We start from the raw sequence: 20,830 nt of genomic DNA, 5'->3' as shown, positions 1-20,830 counted from the left end.
TTCCCCCAGAGCAAGGGGCAGAAAGTTACGTCTTGTCACCAAGGGGGCACATTCAAGAAAAATGAGAGGTGCCTGAGGTGCAGCTTGCCTTGTGTAGCAGATGACTTCTTTACCAAAGGTAAAAAATGAAAACAGTAAAACCCAAGGCAAACCAACCCACCCCCAAAAACCCCCACCACAACCAACCAGGCATAGAACCCCAAGAGTATTTATCTACAGAAGTTTCTTCTGGTAGTAAATCACTCAAGAATCTAACTGAATGATTTAATGAGGAAAAGATACCACTGTGATTAGGAGGAGGGTGAAGAATTCCTTTCATATACTGTGCAGAGACAGTTCTCTTCAAATAGCTTTTTGGTCAGAAGGAAGACTTAGCTATGATGATCTAAGTCTGTTAAAATGAACAACTTTGCCAAATCAATACTAGATACTATTGCCAACAGTGTTCACAAAGACTGGGAAAGTAGAGCAGAGCGTCAATGTGGCAGAATAGGTACGACAGAAGATGGTTGTCCCTGATCAAGCTGAAGGACAGATCTAAATTTGAAAAGATTTTGCAAATGCAAGATGTTGATGTGACTGTACAAAAGGATCCCCACTGAGGTTAGGAAATCCCTCTTGCTTTGGCAGCTTTTTAAAGTGACTAAGCTTATTTTATCCCCAACACAAAAGGAGACCAAAACGGTTGCAGAAGACAGTTTTTCCAAATGGCAAGGCTTCAACCATTCACCATCACTGAAACTATGATCAGAAGTCAGAGAAATTCCTTGGTAATGATTTTCAATTAAGAAGTTTCATTCTAGTAATGGTCTGCAAAAAATTGAGAGTGTGACAGGGACCTGCTGGCCTAATGAAATCTATGAGAACTCTCATCTAACACAACGTAGGTGAAGCAGGCACATTAGAAACCTTCATGGAAGGAAAGAGTAGGGCAATAGTGTGCCTGAAGAGCAGAGGCAGAGAAGGAATGAACAGAGGAAGCTCAGATGCAGTTAGCTAGCCTATTACTCTGGGCAACATGGGTTACTTTAATGGTGACTTGTTTTGAAGTTGGATGTAGGATTTGATTCAATGTTTTGTTCACTTTGTCCTTTTTCAAGTTCCTATTCCAGGCTTCCTACAGGTGCCCTGAGCACTATGAGTTTTGCCAAGTCTTTTTTCCAGTCTTTTAACATTGGCCAAATAACTGACTCATGTCTTTGCAAGCTTGCAGAGGAGTTTGGTTTGATCTGACACAAAATGAATGCACGGGGAGCATGAAGGAAGATGGCGTGAAAGATGAAACTAAGCTCGAAACAGAAGGAGGGGAGAAAAACAGGTGTGTCTGACTAAGACGCTATTCTTAGGGAAGATACGATGCATTACTGAGCAACACACAATGAAAACTCTGGTGCCAAAACTCAGTGTGCATAAAGTCTGGCTTATTAATCCCAGTGCCAGGTGCTAGGCCTACAGGGTGCTTTTCCCAGCAGGCTTTAGATCAGTCTTCTCCAAGTTAAAATTGAACGTCTGGTGTCAAGTGTGCATACACAGGATAGGGGTATTAATCACTGCATAATTTTTACTTGCCTGTCTTTTCTGTTCACAGCAGACAGACTGTTTTTACAAGCTATTCATATTTTAAATGCAATTATCCTTGTGATATAGATGGAACGCAAAACATGTCTGAATGCAAAAAGTTCTGATAACATCAAACATTGAGTCGGAGTTTTCAAAGCTATCTCAATTTTTCTGCTCTACACTAACCCATAATACAGTATTGTAATTTATTCCAGCAAGGATAGAGATACGATATTTCTGGTGCTAACAGGTACCTACAGGTTTTTACTATCCCAGTAAGATACAGAGCATATGGGTCTTTAATTTCAAGAGGAAAAAAAAATCCCCAAACAACCTTCCTTTACATTTTAAAGCAAACAGCATTAATTTCTAGATCCTAACAATTAAGTGGAATAAAAAGACACCCACATAATTTCAGCAGTATTCAGCAATGACAATCATTCACAAACAATAATACAAAAAGATTAACATGGGACATGTGTTTAAAAAAGAGTCCCCAAAGACAATTCTCCAGTATTTGTTCAAAGTTTTATGCACATAATCTGACAGTATACTTCTACAACCATATTAAAGTTTTATTTTTCTCCTCATTTTTTACATCTACAGGCTATCAAAACTATTGGACACCATTATGACAACAAGGCATTTCAGCTAATAAAGCTATAGATTGAAACAGACTTCCTTGGAACTGAGGAGAAAAAAAAAATGTAAAAAAGTGTTAACCAAACAATTCTGCCCCCCATCTCTTCATTCCAAACAAGTAAACATTATTTATGGGCTAAAAATTATCAGTGAATACTACATTATTGCTTAGCTACATGAAGGCTATCCAATAGTCTTCATGTATGACATTAGGTATCTAACTAAACTTCACACAAGAAAAGAGGGGATGAGGAATACGGTCAAAATGAATAACATTTGATATGGCTTTAAATTACAGATAGCTATTAATGCAGTGTTAAAATGAAGTTATCCGGGGTTTTTATGAGGAAACTTTAACAACATTTCATGACTGTTAATATAGTTCAGCACTAAATCTATCAATAGTGAAGTTTTTCATGATTCAGCTGTGTGTTAGAACTTCGGGTTATTTCTGCAGCTGAACAAATCTGTAGCAGCGTGAGACTTAAAGCAAACTTTGGAGAGCGAGGAGGCTCTTCCAGGGAGGATACAACAGGCCAGTTGTACCTATGTCAGTATATAATCAATGTAATCCCTGCCAATAGACAATTTACCTGTTCTAGAATCACTGGATTTTGTTAAAAACACTAAAAGCTGGTAACTTTTTCTCCTGTGTAAGCAGTGATAATAATCCCCAATTTAGATGTGAGAGTACTCTATCACATTAACAGTGTTTTCACCCAGTTTGTTTCAGAAGAGTTAGGCTTGTTCTACTACTGAAACTCCCTGCAAAAGCTGGGCTGACTTCTTTTGTCATTGAAAGTTTGAGTCTGCAACTCAGAAGCACAAGACTATTTAAACAACCAAAGGGTAGCGGGTTTTAAAGCAAGATTTTAATCTGAAGAAAAAAAAAAATTACAAATGACATTTCAGGCTATTCTTTCTATTGATCTGCCCTTGGGATAGTTTCTGAGCAAGAGGGAGTGCCCCTTATTCTTTTATATTTCTTTAGAAAAAAGTCCTGATCTGCAAATAATCTGTTCTAGTTCCTACAAAACAGTGAGGAATTTAGGGAAGGAAATACCATGAAATTCCTACACAGATCCCTCAATCTCAGTGAGAAGTAGCTTGGCATTTGTTTTTAAACACCTAAAGATTTCAAGTAGTTTTATTTCAAAATCCAGCCAATGAAACCTATTCTCTAAGATTAGGAAAAGCTGTGTATTTTCAAGGTTTTTGCTTCCACAGAGCAACTACAAAAAATAAGTCAGTTTGCTGCTAACAAACAAGTCAAATCTCAAGGTTTTAGAGGTATCAGCTTTAAAGACTGCAGAATTACCATACAAAACTAGGAACATTATTTCCCCTGAAGCTAAATTCCCAGCAGTCACAAGACTGCAGCAGTTGCAGACACGATTTATGACATCCTCTGAATGACCTCTCAAAGCTAAAGACTGATTAAGTGTAAGACATGGAAGGTAGCTCCTGTCTGCCTGCATCACATGATGCGGAGTCACAGCACAGTGAGCGTTTGCTACCGAGAGAACAAAACTGTCCCTTAGCTTTCTCCTGCATGCAGCACTGCGCTGCCATTATGTAAGAGAAACACAATGACATACAGCGCAATGTATCAGGTCCTCTTCTAACCTGATCTGAATCACTCCTGGCATCACCCGCAGATGTTCTTTGCAGCACTGGTTCACAGGTGTATCTGTAATTTTCCAGGACAAGAATTGTCATTTGACTTTTGCAGCACTGTCAGTACCAAAGCAAGACAACAGCAGTATGTGAGGTTAGGAGTAGCTTCTAAAGAAAATAAACAACTTGAGCTATTCAGCACATGAATGATCCTGTTTTCTCTATTTCTTTCAGAAACAACCAGGCTTGTTCTATAGCTGTCAAAAGCTTTACTGTATTTATCCAGTGCTGCATATAAAATATTCCCGTAGCACATGCATGCATTTATATAAAGGCAATTCCAATGTACTGAGAAAAAAAAAATTGTTGTCCCGCTCTCAAGAACTGAAGTAAGTATGAGGTGACATTGCAGCTATTTTGGCCAGGAGTGACTTGTGATGGCTCCGTCACAGGAAGTTCGGTCTAGCGGATTTAGGCCTGGGTCAAGGGAAAGCATGCAGAGAATCACCCACCAAATACCCTTCTCCCCAAAGGTTCATTAAAAGAGTCAGTCCCACTCACAACAAATCAGAGAAAAGTTTAAGAGATGAATGGATGTGATCGCTGCAGTGTGTCCTCAGCAGGATGCAAGCATGTCGACTTTACTTCATTACAGCAAGAAAATTTAGCATAATCTATTGAGCATCCCCAACCCGCACCGTGAAAGTGAGCTGTCATAGCTTCTTTACAAACCTATGCCTCCCTTTCTCTTACATGAAGAGTAAAATAATAAGCAATGTTGATCCCTCAACCACCACCACTAAACCTCTGAGATTATATTTTACCAAGATAAATGGGGTAGTCTTCAGTTCTGGGAACTGCTATTCCAGACTTTTGAAGCACGTCCCTCTCAGTTACACTATGTTCCCATTTCAGGAGCTTTCTCCACAGCCACACCATTAGAAATACACAGCTTACTTTTCTGACTCCATAGCAAAGGGTTGGCAGTTTGTGGGTGTGGAGGAAAGATAAGAGACTACAGCCTCTAAAAGTGCTGCCAGCTCCACGCTATCACAGACTGACCCAATTTGTCCACTGTCTGAGGCTGAAATGGGGTCACCGGAGCAGGTCCTACCCCCCTTTAGGAGGTAGGTACACATTGAACTTGCGTGTGGTTTTATTCAGTGACATTTGTCAGCATTACTCTTTAAAATTAACAACCTTCCCCCACAACAAACCCAAACTGTAACAGGCTGTTTTTGTAGCAGTGCTCTTCTGTGAGGTACCAAAAACTGTTGAAGGAGAGATTTGGGATGGCTGGAAGGAAATACAGCTTTACTGAACAAAAGGGAGGAAGAGCTAGAGTTTGTCACTGTTCCTCTTGGCAGTCTGGTTTGGACAAGTAGCTATCCATGGCCTACACTGGTGAACACCAGTGAAAGTTTCCGCCTTGTTCAAACGTTACCAACAATTCCCAAAGGGAGGAAGTACAAACTAATCACTATATTTTAATCAAGTTCTCCAAACACAATTTCCCTCCCTAAAATTGTAACAATTATTTGCAAGACAAGCTATGAAAAGTCTAAGCTGGTATTATACCAATGCACAGAATAACAGCTGTGCAAATGTCAGATTAAAATTTTATTTACTATAGTAATGTTCTACTGTCACCACATTAGGCAAAATCTCAAAGTTCAACAGATGTTCAACAGTTCTAATTACTTTCAAGAACTACTGAAGAAAACAGTTTTAAAGCGTCAGGGAAACTGAATGAACCTCCTACATACTCTGGAGGATGTTCATGAGTACACAAGATCAAAACAAGAGTAAATGTCACTATTTTAACTGCAAGCACAGAATAAGCGTCTGTTTACATGTCCTGTTAAACTACCTTATAAAGTATGCGCTTCTCCCTCCCCAGCACCCCGGAGGACAGAGCACAGAACTATCTAGGGCAGAGCAAGAAGCTAGAAACTTTTAGCCAAGAATCTTGTTAAACTCCAAAAATGGAAGAATTGAGAAATTCTATGGAGAATTTTATAAAATGGAATTAAAGAACTGATTTGCCTTAGTATTATTTTGTACTGCTTTGCTGAAAGTCTAGTCCTATTAAAGGATGAAGACAAGGAAGAAGCCTTAAGCTTTTCCAGGCAGACTGGCAAGATGCCCTTTTGCAAGGTCTTTTAGGCTATGATCTCAGGAACCCTGGCAGAGAAGTGAACTTGAAGTTAGCGATTCTTTTCATTCCAGACTGAAGTTTTGAGTGCATCAGTCAAAACAGTTGACAGCATCAGCCCTGCTGAGTAAAATACTCTCCCTTTTTTTGTGCACAGAAGTGACCAAGGAAATCAAGTCACCGCAGGGGGTGGAACTACCAGAATCACGTATCTTGGTGGTCCAGATGTTAGGTTAAGGTGTGCTATTTTTCTTCCTTTCTACTGAGCAATATAAACTGAGTAAGTTCTGGCAAAAGTAGCTTGCCCCAAAGATGTTGAAACAGCCACCAATTAATGAAGCTTATAACTTGCGTTAGAAAAAATTATGTCAGTCCCATTCACAAAGAACATTTCCAAAATATTTTTATTTAGTCCTTCAGGTGACTCATGCCAATCTTCAGGTCTCTACTTTTGATCAAAACACATGTTATGGCTGTCATTTAGATGTCGACAACTCCTCTAGCAGGACTATTGCTCACACAGATTCCAGCTCAGGATTCTGACACTCACTCACATGCAGGCCTCAGCATGTGAGTTTTCCTCAACATGAGGAAAGCCTTCTCTTTCCTCACAAGACATAACTTAACCCAATACCTCGAACTGATTTAGAATAAACAGTGTATTTAAATCCTCATGACAAAACTCTGCTTTGCATCCTTACTAATCTAAATCAGTTGCACTGTTGTGGCCCAAGTCACTTCGAATTCGGTTAGACGGCATGGGAATATTTGGCTAGCTGTGCATGGCATTGGATTTGAACACCCCAGAAGACAAAGCATGTTGCCGGACCGGAAGAGCACATCGAGCTTCACTCATGTTTTCCTTCCAGTACACCTACCTTAGTTTTCAATATTCTGTCTATAACAGTCTTTCCACATACTAATCCTCCATTCAAAATAGAGCTGGATAAACTTTAAATACAAAATCATATATGTAAATCCCTGCTATCTGTGATATTTGATCCCCTGCTTTTTTTTGGTGTGATAGGGCTAAAAAATTCAGAAAGAATAATTGAAAGTAGGTACCTTGAGGAAGGAAAAAACCTCCAGCAGCTCATGCACTGGATGTCTCAACACTCTCCCTCTCTGAAATTACACTACCAAAAGCTTTTCCCCTTAAAATGAACCTCAGTAAATATGTTGGCCAATAACCAGACCCACTGCCGTATCTGGATTAAATGTAGAGTGGTCTGAGTGAAAGCAGCACTGATGTCAAAGCAGCACCACCCCTAAGCAAGCGGCTTTAAGGAGACCCGCTTAGAAAGTTTCCAGTAGAACGGCATTCCAACACAAAGTGCTGACTTGATGAAACACAAAATATTCCACAGGAATGTGCTAATTCAGTTAAAACTTTTGAAAGAGGACAGGCCGGCTCACCGAGCCAGCCAACCAGTCTAGTGAGCTGACTGGCTCTCCCCAGCTCTCTGGGGTCACTGGCTTCCCCATCTGGCCAGGTGCCAGGCTGCTAGTCCCTGCTCTCAGAGGGGCCCTTTAATAATAATAATAATAATAATAATAATAATAATAATAATAATAATAATAATGTCTTAAAAAGTGTTCTGAGAAACAAATGAAGGCATTTTAAAACGAAAACCAGAATTACTTCAGAACCAACTGCAACATTTCTTCTAGAGGAATTGGCTGCATTTGTTGCAAAGCATCTAAAACTAGTGCCCCTAAAGATACAAGTCCCTCCTGTGTTTCCTCACTTTTTATAAAACACCTTCCAGTGAAAAAAAAGCATCGATACTGTAACAATACAAAATGAACAATAATTATATTCAAAACCTAAACTCTACCAGATAGGTCTAATCATCAGCAAGGAGTTAAAGGCAAGTTGCTTCCAAAGCACTGAGTGTTATTTAAGTAAATGCCCCTGCCGGACCAAACCACAGGGCTACCTTGTAAGCAACATCTTACGCAGAGTAGTCCCTAAGTGGGCTCCCTGCAAACTTGAACGAGATGGTGCAAGGGGCCTCATTTAACACTTTGGAGAAGCTCAAAGGAATAGGTATGGCTATATAATATTTTAGCAGTGGTTTTCAAAAAAATCCGTCAACTAGCAAGTAACCCACTTTCTTCATAAAACTGGCTTTTAGCAACCTGTGGCTAACCAGTGCATGGGACCTACTCTGGCTTCTCAGCAACTCAGCAAGTAACAGTATGAAGAGAGTTTTTAGTTGCTAAAAAAAGCAAGGCTATTTAAGACAGTAACAACAAACACCACAATGTTTTTGCACAATTCCATTCATTTAACCAGCTTTTGTATCGAAATGCCTAGATATTGGTTCATGCGTGAGCACCACAAGTAATTTAAGAGATACTTGGAACAAAGTTCCACAGAAAAAAAGAAAGAGCTCTTTTTACATGTCAGATTGAGTAAGCAATGAGACCTCTGTTGCAGGCAAGCCACATGATTTTGAAAGACTAAGGCTAATAAAATGTACTGATTTATTTATATGAAAATCAGCATAACTTCCAGCATAGAACTGGGACAAATCTGTGACCACTCTCTTTCAGAAAACACGTGTAAATCAGACAGCTGCCAGAGTCTGCAGTTCACTGACCCTTCCTACTGCCAAATGCAACGCACAAAGGTAGCTCAGAAAGCAATTAGAGATTGGCTGAGAAGACTCATTGGTTTTTTTAAACTTCAAATCACATCTAAACAGTCTTATAACATTTTTCTGGGGGAGACTGTATGCCTCAATCACATTTAAAAAGAAAGAAGGTTTGTCTTCTCAGAATGACAAAATACATACAATTTGCTCCCTGTTGTTTCTTAGAAAGAACAACTAATACATTTACAGTATCATGAGGAAACATCTAGAACAGAATTAGACATAAGCACAGCTCAATCCAACTGCTCAATTTTTAAACATCTCACCACCTGCAAAGTCTAAGGCTCCCTTCAACTACTTGCAACACAAAATTCAGAGAGAAAAGAACGTGAGGAAAAAATAAAAAAGGGGGAAAAAAAAGATGATATTTTTCCTGCTAGTGGTAATAGTACTGGGAAACCACCAGTGACCAACACAAGCAAATGATGCCTACTCGGCTCTATTTGAGTATGTATGGCATAAGGCCAAGATAACAATGAGAAAGTAAAACATAAAGAGATGCCTTCCATTTTGGAAGATGGTATCAAAAGTTGACAGCAGCATCTTTTCTTCTCTCAAGCAAAACTTGAGATGCCCTCCTTATGGCTTATGACAAAAGGGCAGATCCATCACTGATCTCCTCATCATGGCAAACAGCAAAATATACAAGAAAAAAAAGCATGCATATAGACATTCATATGCAATTCTCGGCCTGTAACCATGGCAGCATTAAGTTACCAATCTGCTAGTTAATTCTCTTTCATTAGCCTCATTAAAGGGATCACAGTCATACTACAAAGTAACAACTGAGTGCTGCACAATTCTGAAGCCATAGCCTCAATTTCTTTGTGCTGCAGTAATTTAAATAACCAGCTATACGCTACAATTTAAGATCTAGTCCACGACTCCAGGAGCTAACCAACTAGAGTTATAAGGATCAATGGACACTTCTGTTAAGTGATTATAAGAATGGGACCACACTTCTAAGTAAGTGTCTCTCTCAAACCAGTATATGTAATTTAACAGTTTTCTCCTTTCAAGCTTATATAACCATTTCCTAGAATGAGTTTCTGAGGCTCTCTATACAGCAGACACACTCCTAAATTGAGAAATTACATGTAGCTGGTAGTAACTCATATTGCATTGTCCACAACTGCTTTTGTTGTGTTGCAGATTATCCAGAGAGTGGCTTCAGATGCCACTCAGTTTTTACTTCTGCTCACTTATATAGAAGTTTGTTGACTTAACGGACTGCGCAAAGGTAACAAGATGGCCCAAAGGAGCTCCAACCAGCAGCGTGCCAGCTGAGAGAAACACTGCAGGAAAAAAACAAAAGAGGTTGAATATGGCACCGTTGTGATACAAATGAACATCACAAACAATACTGAGAGGTTATGTTATGTAATTGCCATTTCTTTGAAAAAAAGTTAGTCAGCTGAGTGTGCTCATATGTACATGTAGGGAGCAGCAGGGGCGAAGGGTTTCAGTCAGTCAACTCATAACTTGTGGACATCCCATCAGTTGGATTACCACCAGAGCTTGCTCTCTGCCAGCTTGCCTTCTCCTGCTCTACCCTAACTGATCCCGAATGCATTGTCCCTCCCTGACTGGGGTGACTAGCCTGCTTCTCCCTGATGTTCAACATCCCTCAGTACACAGATTTCTAACAACTTATCTTGGAAAACGCTTAGTCCCAATTTACAAAAGGCAAAACAAAGAGAAACAAAGCCCCTTCGGTTAGATTAAGTCAACCTTCTCAAATATATGTGTGGCAACACCAGGAGAGAAAAAAAAAATTACTTTTCCTGAGTGCTGTGCTTTGAAATGGATTTCACAACTGTAATTATATGATTTGAAATTATTTTTGCAATTAAGGCCAAGCATTATTGCTGTCCAGACAAAGAATAAGGTGGGTCCAACACCCTTCAAGACTTGTTCCAATTAAAAAAAAAACCAAACCAAACAAAACAGCGTAGGATACCATAACAGCAAGGGTGCCAGGAGGGTCAAAGAGCCGATAACACTGCAGGTTATTTATACAATAACTAACTTACATTGGAAGGGACCTCTGGAGGTCTTCTGGTCCGGCCCCTCACTCAAAGCAGGACCAAGTTAGGCTAAGTTGCTCAGGGTCTTGTTCAGTCAATTTCTGATCATCTCCAAGGATGGAGGTTAAACAACCTCTTCAGGTGCCTGCTACTGTGTTTGACCACCCTCATTATGCATCATTTCTACCTTACATTGAATCAGATTTTTCCCTGATGCCACTTGTGACCACTGACTCTCAACTTTTTGCTCTGCACCTCCAAAAAGAATCCGACTTCCTCTCCTCTACAATTTATTTCTAATCACATTCTGTTCTCACATACTCCACATCTGATGACTGGTGAGCAATAAGCTCATTCAGGAGGCACTGTAAGATTTCCTGATGGTAGGGCAGCTCTGCCAAAGCAGGCACTAAGATTTCAGTAATATTTTCTAATTCCTAGTTCTCTGAAACCTTTTTGTGTGCTTGCCATAGAACTGAGCGTCAGCCTAAGCCACGGTGATAGAAAGGTTTGATCCCAACAGTGACAAAAGTCCTGTTTGCCTTGCAAAGGTTGCCTAGAAGGAGAGCTTAGTGGTATGGGGGAAAAAAAAAAAATAGAGCTACAACAGGTGATTCATTTGACATTGGCAAAAGTCTCACTAAACCCACAAAAAATGAAGGTGAGACTTACATATCTACCAGTCCTTATGAAGGACATATGCAATCAGCAAGAAGGAGAAAGTTCTTTAGCTCCTTCAAGAAAGGGTGATTTTCTTGAATAAGGTGCAAATGCACAGTGTGTCAAGTAACAGTCCTTAATAATGTCCCCAGAAGGAGACTTGATTGACCTACCTCACTACTTGATGTCATTAGATGAGAAGACGTTTAGACTACACATATCTCAAGTGGGCACTAAACAGAAACTGACCAATATCTGATCTTGTGGCCAAAAAAATGGAATACCCACACTCAAAAAAGAATAATTTTATATTTGTAGAACAATTCAATAGTGTAAATTATATTGGCAGGCAGTATAAAAAAAGACCAAGTTCTTAGGAACTATTTTGAAAAAATAAACAAGAAAAAAATACACCATTTCTGAGTCCACTGAATTAGTTACCAGAGTATCTTATTAAATAAAGAATTATTATCACTGTAATGTTTAAAATGAATAAATAATTATCAGCTTACTTCTTTCTTACCATTGTAGGTTATCCTTGGTTTTGTCAAACACATCACAAGATGTAAATCCATTTCATCGGAAGATACAAATTTTGAACATACAGGGCACTTGAATCCTATGGAAAATAAAAATATGTAAGCATGAGTATATTCAACCATGTTGCAGATATGTATAGTCAAGCCAAAAAAATATTCTACACACATTAAAAGAAAGAAAAAAAAAATAAAATCTGGCAGCTTTTCAGTTTTGACCTGACATTTCCTACATGAATATAATTCCCCTGATTTCAGATCTCAAAATGGACGACTGTTTCTGCAAATTGATCTGTTGCCAATTATAAATGTGTCACCACCTCTGGAATGCAAAGTTTCCCAACAACTCTAAGAACAGTTTAAGACAAGTGCAAGAGGATAATGTGACTCTACTAAAACAGAAATTAGAAATGTATACAGGACATAGCCATTAAAATCTGAACTTGGGCAAGAACCCTGAATTAACATCTGCACTTTTACCAGGAATAGCACTGAAACTTTGACAAAGGATCTCGGTTTTACATCTCATCATGCAAGCTGCAGCATCTTTTACCAGTCTGGGGCACAGGGAAAACACTAACTCAGGGGTGTTGCCTCACCTACTGAATCACTAATATTTCCTGTAGCACTGAATTTGTTTGACTTCTCTCATCCTAGCCAAGCATGACCTTGTTTAGCTTGTGAGGTCACAGCCTGCGGCAATATGGGGTAAAGAATAATTAAGACAGTCTGGATTGTGATGCAACTGCATAATAGTCCATGACAAAACTGCTTAATGCTTCAATTTATTTCATTACCAAAGACAGCAGTCTTCCAGTTAAAGGACAAGATTGGTTGGACAAGTTTTACGGTCCACAGAAAAGTCTGACTGATTTTGATCTGCTGAATAATTAACACACAAGTGAGAAACAAAAAGCCACCAACAGGGATCTTGATGTGTAACAGCTGTTAAGGAGTATACCTACAGAATAACATACAGCAAAAATATCTAAATCCATGCTCAGTGCAAAGGAGCAACTTTTTCTTTGATGCTGTTGAAAAGTAACGATGCGGGCATGTATAAATGGCCACTGCACCTTCCACCAACATCCACATCTGGGCCTGCTCCCACATGTTTTAGTTTGTTGCCCCTTGCTTTTGTACTTCTAACCTTGCGAGTCCATAATGAACCAAGTTAGTCAAGGATGACAAGTGACTTGATGCTGCACTTTCAAATTACTGATGCCTGAGAATTTTGATCTTCAATATTAATTATTATCCAGATGTAGATCAAGCAACTAACCTGAAGCATTAGCACTTGATAGAAATAATGCATTTCATTTATCAAGACAATGATTTTTATTTTTTTTGTGCAGCTAATAGGAAGCAAGTCAAACCAGACAATTGGTAATACCCATGAGGAACTCTGAGCAGCAGCGGAACGTGTACTGGAAACCACTTCCTGAGATAAAGTACAGTTCTGATTCTTCCCATTTTAGTCGTAAGCAGTTTGTATCTATTTCTTCTTGTGTACCCTTCAGTTTAAATATTGCTCTTCTCTCCTTATTTTCAATCCTCCTCCCCCAACCCACGTCTTTATAAACAACAGTTACAACCACAGGTTAATAAGCATATGACAGCCAAACACATTTGTTGGAAAAAACAAGTTGAAAGGAGTAATTTACTTGTAGAAAGCTTTGTCAGTGACCCTTCAACCACTATGTAGCCTCCTTCCCCCAGGGTGCATCTCAACACGACTAAAATCGAAACTAGTATCTCAGTCCTCCAAACACCCAAACCCACCCATAACAGTTTTGTTATGTTTTTCTTCAAAAACTGACCCAGGGTAAATTTTCTCTCAACCTTTATCAACCTAATGCTGCTGATTACTCTTAAGTCTAGTCCAAACATACCAAGACCCATGCATTGTTCTCATTTATACGCTTCTATAAGGCACAACGGACAACATATTTTGATGTGAAAAAGCATGTAACTTCCTTACACACTGCAGACTGAGTCCTGCTGTGCCAGAAGGGAGTGTTTGCATTACAGCAAGTTAACATTTATGTTCATGGCTAGTTAAGCACCAGGACAGTCATTAACAGGTTCCCTCTGCTTTCTGGACAGAACCCTTCTAGTTTATTCCCTAGGGTCATCAGCACATCTAATTGGGAGTGACAGGGGGCAGGGAAAACCATCAATAGGTCTTTAGAACCACTGCTAAAGTTAACAGTGTTATTAAAGAAGGTACATATCCCAGGAATGCTTGGAGGGAATACTTAAATCCAAATAAAACAGTAGGGAGAGTTTGGGTAAATAATAATAATAATAATAATAATAATAATAATAATAATAATAATGTTTTTACTTAAAACCATGCTTAAAGACAGACAACTGTGAAAAATGTTTCTGGTTATCCACCTAGAGTATTCAGCTGAATATGCTTATACTACCACGTACCTGCCCCTAAACCTAGTAAACAGTCTGCATTCTAGCAATATAGTAAGTATTTTAACAATACAATATCTTGTGGCTTGTCCAGTGTCAAGGGGGATCTGAAGGTAATACTTAAACAAGTACAAATATCCTCCTGACACAGCAAGTCTGGGATATCTAACTGCTGTAGCTCTACTCAGCATGCAGAACAGTACACTGAAGAACCCAAGAAGTAGAGGACATCACGCTTAACTAAGCCTTATGGACCAATTTAGCTGCCAGTGGCAAAGGTATCTGTGGAAAAGATGTTTTTCCAGTGACCAGCATCAGCTGCATGCCAGAGACTAGCATAACAGCAGAAAAAGTCTTGAGCTTGCAACACTTGCTGAAAAATTTTTCAAATACAAGTGCAATCTACCTTCTCATTCCTTCACAACATCTACTGCCATAACGAGATCCTGGATTTAGCCATCTTCCACAAGAGATGCACAGTGTATGTTTTGTGTGAAGGAAATTACTATTTCCAACTCCTTTAGTAACACCAAAGAACAAATTATTTTGACTGTAGACACAATACTTTATTTTTTAACTGTACTTGAAAAATAAGTGAACAATCAACACTGTCCACAAGGCAGTTAAAGGTCCTTTAAAAAAGCTGGTATTTTCTCACCTTTCCTCAAATCAGAAGGCAATAGTTTCATGACCCAGTTTACAATTAAGTACTCCATAAGAACAAAGACTCTATTGTACCACTGCCCAGCAGGCTAATGACATTTATAGCCTATGTTTGTTTTTACCACCAGTCTCAAGGAACAATTCCAATAACTTGAAGAAAGTTTCACATTACTCTAACAATCAGCAACAGGTCAAAAAAAACTTGCTCTCTACATGACTTGTTTTACTGAGTTTTGCAGATAAACAATGCATTCACAGACAATTGGACAACAAAGTGGAAGTAGTCCTCAGATGAGGTGGCATCACGTGAAGTGTCCTCTAAAAACTACGAAACTCAATTAACTACTTTCTCACTCTCTTTACAAGGAAAGCACAAGAGATAATGTATAGTTCTAGGTAAAAATCGAGCTCTTATGAAGATGTTGGTTTCACAACATTCCTTATCCTCATCCAAGATGAGGAACTCTCACCTTTTTATTAGGGTTGTCACTGTTTGTCAGCGTATCACTGCAAAGCTGTCCTTCCTTCTCCCACAGTAGAGAGGACATTGCCTGTGATACAGCCTAAGTCAGAGGCAGAACCACCTCTCACCCCATTCTCTTTCTGTACAGCAGGAGAGAACCGAGCACCAAAACTGAGCAAGCACACATCTCTAGCTGACTTTTACAACTGCATGCTTAAGAGGCAGGAAGACAAATTCTTACAAGCTCCCATCATCTAGTTTCACAACCCTGACTACAATACTGAAAGTAATACATTACTTAAAACAAAACCATAATCCTGGAAAAAAATACAATTACAAGAAAAGAGAGACAGAACAGAAAGTTGCAGTACAGCTACTAGAAAATCCCAAGCTGGCACAGAAAGTTTGAAATAGCTAAACCTGCGCAAGTAGCAGGAGCTAAATATTCAGAGGTGAATTCTCTCTCTCATTCTCTCTTGAATGTATCACTTTCTTCAGACTCCGCTGTCTTTTGCAAATGAACCTCCAGTTAGCCAAGAAATCCCATCTTCTCTCACATCCATCTACCGAACTCATAACTTTCATCTCTGGCAGGCTTGGAAACTATCCACAGTGACAGGTCGATGGGTGGCCACTCACTCTATCCCTACCAGTTTCAACCTCTTACTGATATCTTACTGTGTTTGCCTTGCTTTGCAAACATCAAACTGTTTAACTTGCAGTTCAGTGCATAGCAAAGCAAACAAAAACCATCCAACAAATAACAATCTCCTGGACCTCTAATTTTTGCAAAATCATGTTGGCACTCATTCTGGAATATCTACTTTGTGGGGGGAAAAAAAAGGAGCTAAGAGCTTCCAGACAATACAGTGCAGCGTGTCACAGAATTGCACATAAAAGAAACACATTAAAGCAGTATTAGACTTGCACAGAAGAATGGATGATCCTTTTGGTCAATATTAAACAGTTGTAGCAAGAAATAACCACGAATAAAAGCTGCACCAACACAAAAGACTGCATCAGCCTGATCAGAGTAACCTTTCAGCAGAAAACATCTCAACTGGAACATTGCCAAAACCAAATGAAAAGTATAATGAGACCAGCTGTTCTTTTAAAATAAGCATGCAACATATTAGTATTTTAAGTTTTTGTATCTTTGTGTTTTCAAATAAGATGGACAAATCCATCTTGGTTTACATTTAAAGAAGTTGTAAAGAGAAATCCTTGCACACACATACTTTTCTAAATTGTATTTGACAATAAGAAGCCTGACAAACGTTACTTACGTACTTGCACTTGTTCTTCAGTACTTAGAAAAATAAGTATAGACAATCTGGAAGCACAGCATCCAGGAAATATGATGGTATGAGGGTGGTATGCAAGATTACTGTCACACAAATAAAGCCTGCATAGTGATGCTAAAACAAAACAACACAAATAATCCCCTCCCCCCAATAAACAGAAAAGAACTCACATAATCAGAGAAACATGTTAGAAATTGCACATAAAAGAAACACATTAAAGCAGTATTAGACTTGCACTCAAGTATTAGACTTGCACTCAAGTATTAGACTCAAGAGGTCACCAAGTCTATCCCACACTGGGAAACTGCGTTAAACGTACTTAGAGGACTTAATCTGCCTTTAAAAATCAACCAGTGAAAGATTTTACAGGCATCCTGGACAACCTACAATGCTGATCAGCTATTCCTAGGGAGTTAGAAAAATCTCTTATCTCTAATCTGGCAGCCTTCACTTACAAAAAGGTTGATTACTTCTTATGTGTTCAGTAGACATGGAAAACAGTCGATAACTATCCTCAGTATAAAAACCATGTTCACACTGGAAAAATGTGTGCCATTTGTCTTTTTCCCCTAGCCTGAAAAAAACCCGAGTTACTCTAATCTTTCCTCACAGGCCCTGATGCCTAAACCTTTTATTCCTATTGCTGTCCTCTGGACTCTCTCCAACCTTAACATACTGCATTGCCAAGAACTGGGCAGAGCTTTCGGGCTAAGACTTCCCAAGGCCTAAGCAGAAATTAATAGTTACCTATCACATTGTTCTGTTACGCTAGGGTTGAATATCTATATATAGATCTACCTATACATAGAGATCTCTCCCTTATGTGTGTGTATATATAGGTATGTACATGTACATTTTAAACAAACCAACAGATTATTAGCTCATTCCTCTCATGACCCCTAACAATCCCTAAATCTTCAGTAGAACTGTTACTAGCCAGGTCCCATTTTTTAGTGGTATGTTTTATTTCTCCTCACATTTAGTAATTCTCATTTGTCTTTTTTAATCAATTATGAACACTTTTCTAACATGTTAAAAACAATTACAAACTCCAATTTTGCCCTCCATAGTGCTTTCAGATCTTACAAGCTTGGCATTATATTTCCTTTTTTAAAGTGCCCACCCTCCAAAAAAAGATGATTGAAAATGGACCCAAAGTAGACCACTGTGGTACTTGATTTGAATTGTTCTCCTAGAGCAATCCCACAGGATTTTTTTTTCCAACTATTTCAGTATCCACCTACTTTTTCACCTAGATCATATTCTCTAAGTTTGCTAATGAGAATATAAAGCAGAATAGCACAAACATTTTATTAAAATCACAGTATAATGCCTCTACATCTTCCACTTCTTCCTTTTATATTCAACTGTGTAGAGGACTATGAAGTAAGATTGTAAGAACAGCAGAAAAATAGATGGAAATAATTCAGATTCTCGGTGAAGTAACAACAGTACTGGTCAAGTCAAACTTCTGTTACTCCCTTCTTCTGTAAACTAATTAGTAAAACTTAAGGGGGAAAAAAAAGCTGCAATAAAGACTACATGGCCTATCAGAGTTATGTGGCCACAGAATTCTCTCTTCTCTTCTCCTTAGACAGCTGAAATGGAAAGACAGAATAAGTAATTCCTTAAGCTCAAAACCGTGAAGCTTTATACATGAAAGCATATTGCTTTAACACAGCTAATATCTTACCTGGCAACTTTACCCTTACCATCAGAGAGAATATGAAGATTATTTCACACTAAATTCAAGAACAGAGAACTGACATGTTAAAAATGTCTTTAAGTTAGAAGGTAAAAGAAAAAAAAGCATTACCAATTCCCGGGTAACCCTCTACAGGAGAATTTCTAGGTGCTGTAGCTCCCAATACAAGTGGCTACTCAGAGAAAGTTTGCCATTTTATGTACAGAAGTTTTTTATTAAGGGAGGAAGTGTCTCGGTGAAAAGATACATCTAGTTCTCTAGTTTCCATCCTTCCTTATGCTGTCAATGGCCTAAGCTGGGAGAACACAGCACCATCTGGAAAGACTTCTGGAGATGAAAAGAAATAAAGAAATACTCCCCTCAATTTGGGAGAGAATAGGAAATCAAATAGAAATAAGGAACATAATACAAGTGTTCCAAACGCTGTCTTTTCTAGAAAACTGAACCAGGATGAGCATAAATAATTTCTTCTTCTTAGCACTTACTGATTTTGTGCTCATAATCTAGAGGGGTTTTCTTCCCCACTTTTGTGCCATAAAACTGAAGTTAACACACTTGTGAATTCCTTGAGGGAAATGAGGGATTTTCTCTTGTTTTTTCCGATTTAAAGTTCCCACAGCACTCAGTGGGAAAGGGGGGATATGAAAAATGGGGCATAAAAACAAACCTGAAACTTATTTTAGTTAAGGAGCCCATGGAATAATTAGAGACAATATGTTTGGATAATACTTCATTCTCCTAAGCCCTTATCAACTGCACAACTTCAGGTGTCTAACACCAATGTGAAAGTAACATGTGATGATAATTATAACTGACAGCTGCACATTTTTAGAAACTGAAGAACAATAAATACAACCATTAAAAGAGAGGGAAAAAAGGCCCATGCTAAAATATCTTGCAAAATAGAAGATGAAATTACAGGTGGGAAAAACCTGTGGAAAGATTGATTTCACCTCTTAATACAAAAATAAGAACAGCTGCTATTAGAGGAACAGCTTTTTAAGAGTGACATTTTAGACCGATGGGAGCACCCAACAAAGGGAGGAGGAAAGAGCTTCTTAGTTCCACCTGTGTTTGTGGGTGGGTGTTACCCCCCCATCCCATCATCCATAGGGATCCGTAGTCAAGGTAGATGAGAGACCACTCAAGTCTCCTTCATCCAAACTCCTAGAGTCTTTGCACTTCCAAATTGACAAGCACACGAACAAGAACAGTTTTTAAAGTGACTTGTAAGCTATGAATTCACTCTTTAGCTTACTACTTTATTAACTGCATTTCAGACGTGTCACACACACACCCCCCGCACAGATCCATACCACAAGTTTCTCAACAGAACAGAAGCCGCTGAAGACAGACAAGTGTGAATATAAACTTATGTTGAGGGTTGCATTTAGTAGATTTAAAGGTAAGAGCAAGCCTCAGTTTTCATCTAAAAAAGGCTCCACCCACACCCTAAATCCAGATGATTCTAGATTTTAGCTTACTACGTTTGAGAAGTGTATTTTCAACTAGGAACCAAAAACTCCACTTATCAACTTATTCCCCAGAAGAATACCATTAATTTCCATAGCATCTTTCCCAAGGGAGCGGGGCAGGGGGGAGAACCCAAGGAAACACACTTTCTCTCTCTCTCTTTCATCTGAGTGTGATGACTCCCTTCCAAAATCTGAATCAAGGGCAACAAAGGAAAGAAACTTTTCCTCCCTCTCATGTCTGTTCATCATCAGATCTCTGGCAAGCAGAGATAAGAACAAGGTCCCCTTCTAGCCACACTGGCAGAGTAACACCAGTAGTATGGGAAGAAACTAGCCCTATCACCATTTCAGAGGCTTCTGTACACAAGTGGGGCTCTTGCCACTTTGGAGAAATCTTGTGGAGCTGTGTGGAGGACAACAAAGTTCTCTGAATACGCAGTTAAGGCAGGTTGGACACATTTTGGAGCCCCATCAACTACCTTATTCAGAAAGCAAGTAGCCAGAAAGCATGGTCAACGCTTTGGGGCACAAATGTATTTTATTTACACACGGCAGGCAAGATTAACCTCTCAAACAAGCTTAGTTTTTGCATTACCAGATGATGTCAAATAACTCACTGCATATCAGCCTGGAGGTCTGAAATGCCTTGAAACTCTTATTTTAGAGATATTACACATTCCCATTGCTTTTTTCTTCCTAACTCACCTATCACAGTTGGAGGAAGAATCCTTCTCTCTCATTCCTAGTCTCTCCTGAACTTATAAATTTATTTTTTCTTTCTTCCTTAGTTTTCCTATTCCCTCCATTTTCTCTCATTACCTTGAGAAATATTTTCCTCAAACACCTGAAAAAGGTCTTTCCACTCATCATTTCACAATGAAAGTTGGGGAAGACAGACAGACAGGATAATAGCACTCTACTGTCAGAAGTAGGCTC

At 38.9% G+C, this 20,830-nt stretch overlaps 1 protein-coding gene across 1 annotated transcript in view; it reads right to left on the bottom strand.

The window, feature by feature from the left end:
* The window catches only part of ZNRF2 (zinc and ring finger 2), a 25,619-nt gene extending 12,599 nt beyond the window's left edge, over nt 1-13,020 (bottom strand). Inside the window, exons 1-2 of the mRNA XM_009324199.1 lie at nt 13,008-13,020; nt 11,845-11,940 (exon numbers count right to left, since the gene is read on the bottom strand). Of these exons, the coding sequence (XP_009322474.1) occupies nt 11,845-11,940; nt 13,008-13,020 (109 nt within the window). The remainder of the gene's footprint in view (nt 1-11,844; nt 11,941-13,007) is intronic.
* Between the last annotated feature and the right edge of the window lie 7,810 nt (nt 13,021-20,830).

This window comes from Pygoscelis adeliae, unplaced genomic scaffold (genome assembly GCF_000699105.1).
Source record: "Pygoscelis adeliae isolate BGI_AS28 unplaced genomic scaffold, ASM69910v1 Scaffold25, whole genome shotgun sequence".
In the NCBI taxonomy this organism is placed as follows: Eukaryota; Metazoa; Chordata; class Aves; order Sphenisciformes; family Spheniscidae; genus Pygoscelis; species Pygoscelis adeliae.
This window is presented reverse-complemented; position numbering and strand designations above follow the sequence as displayed.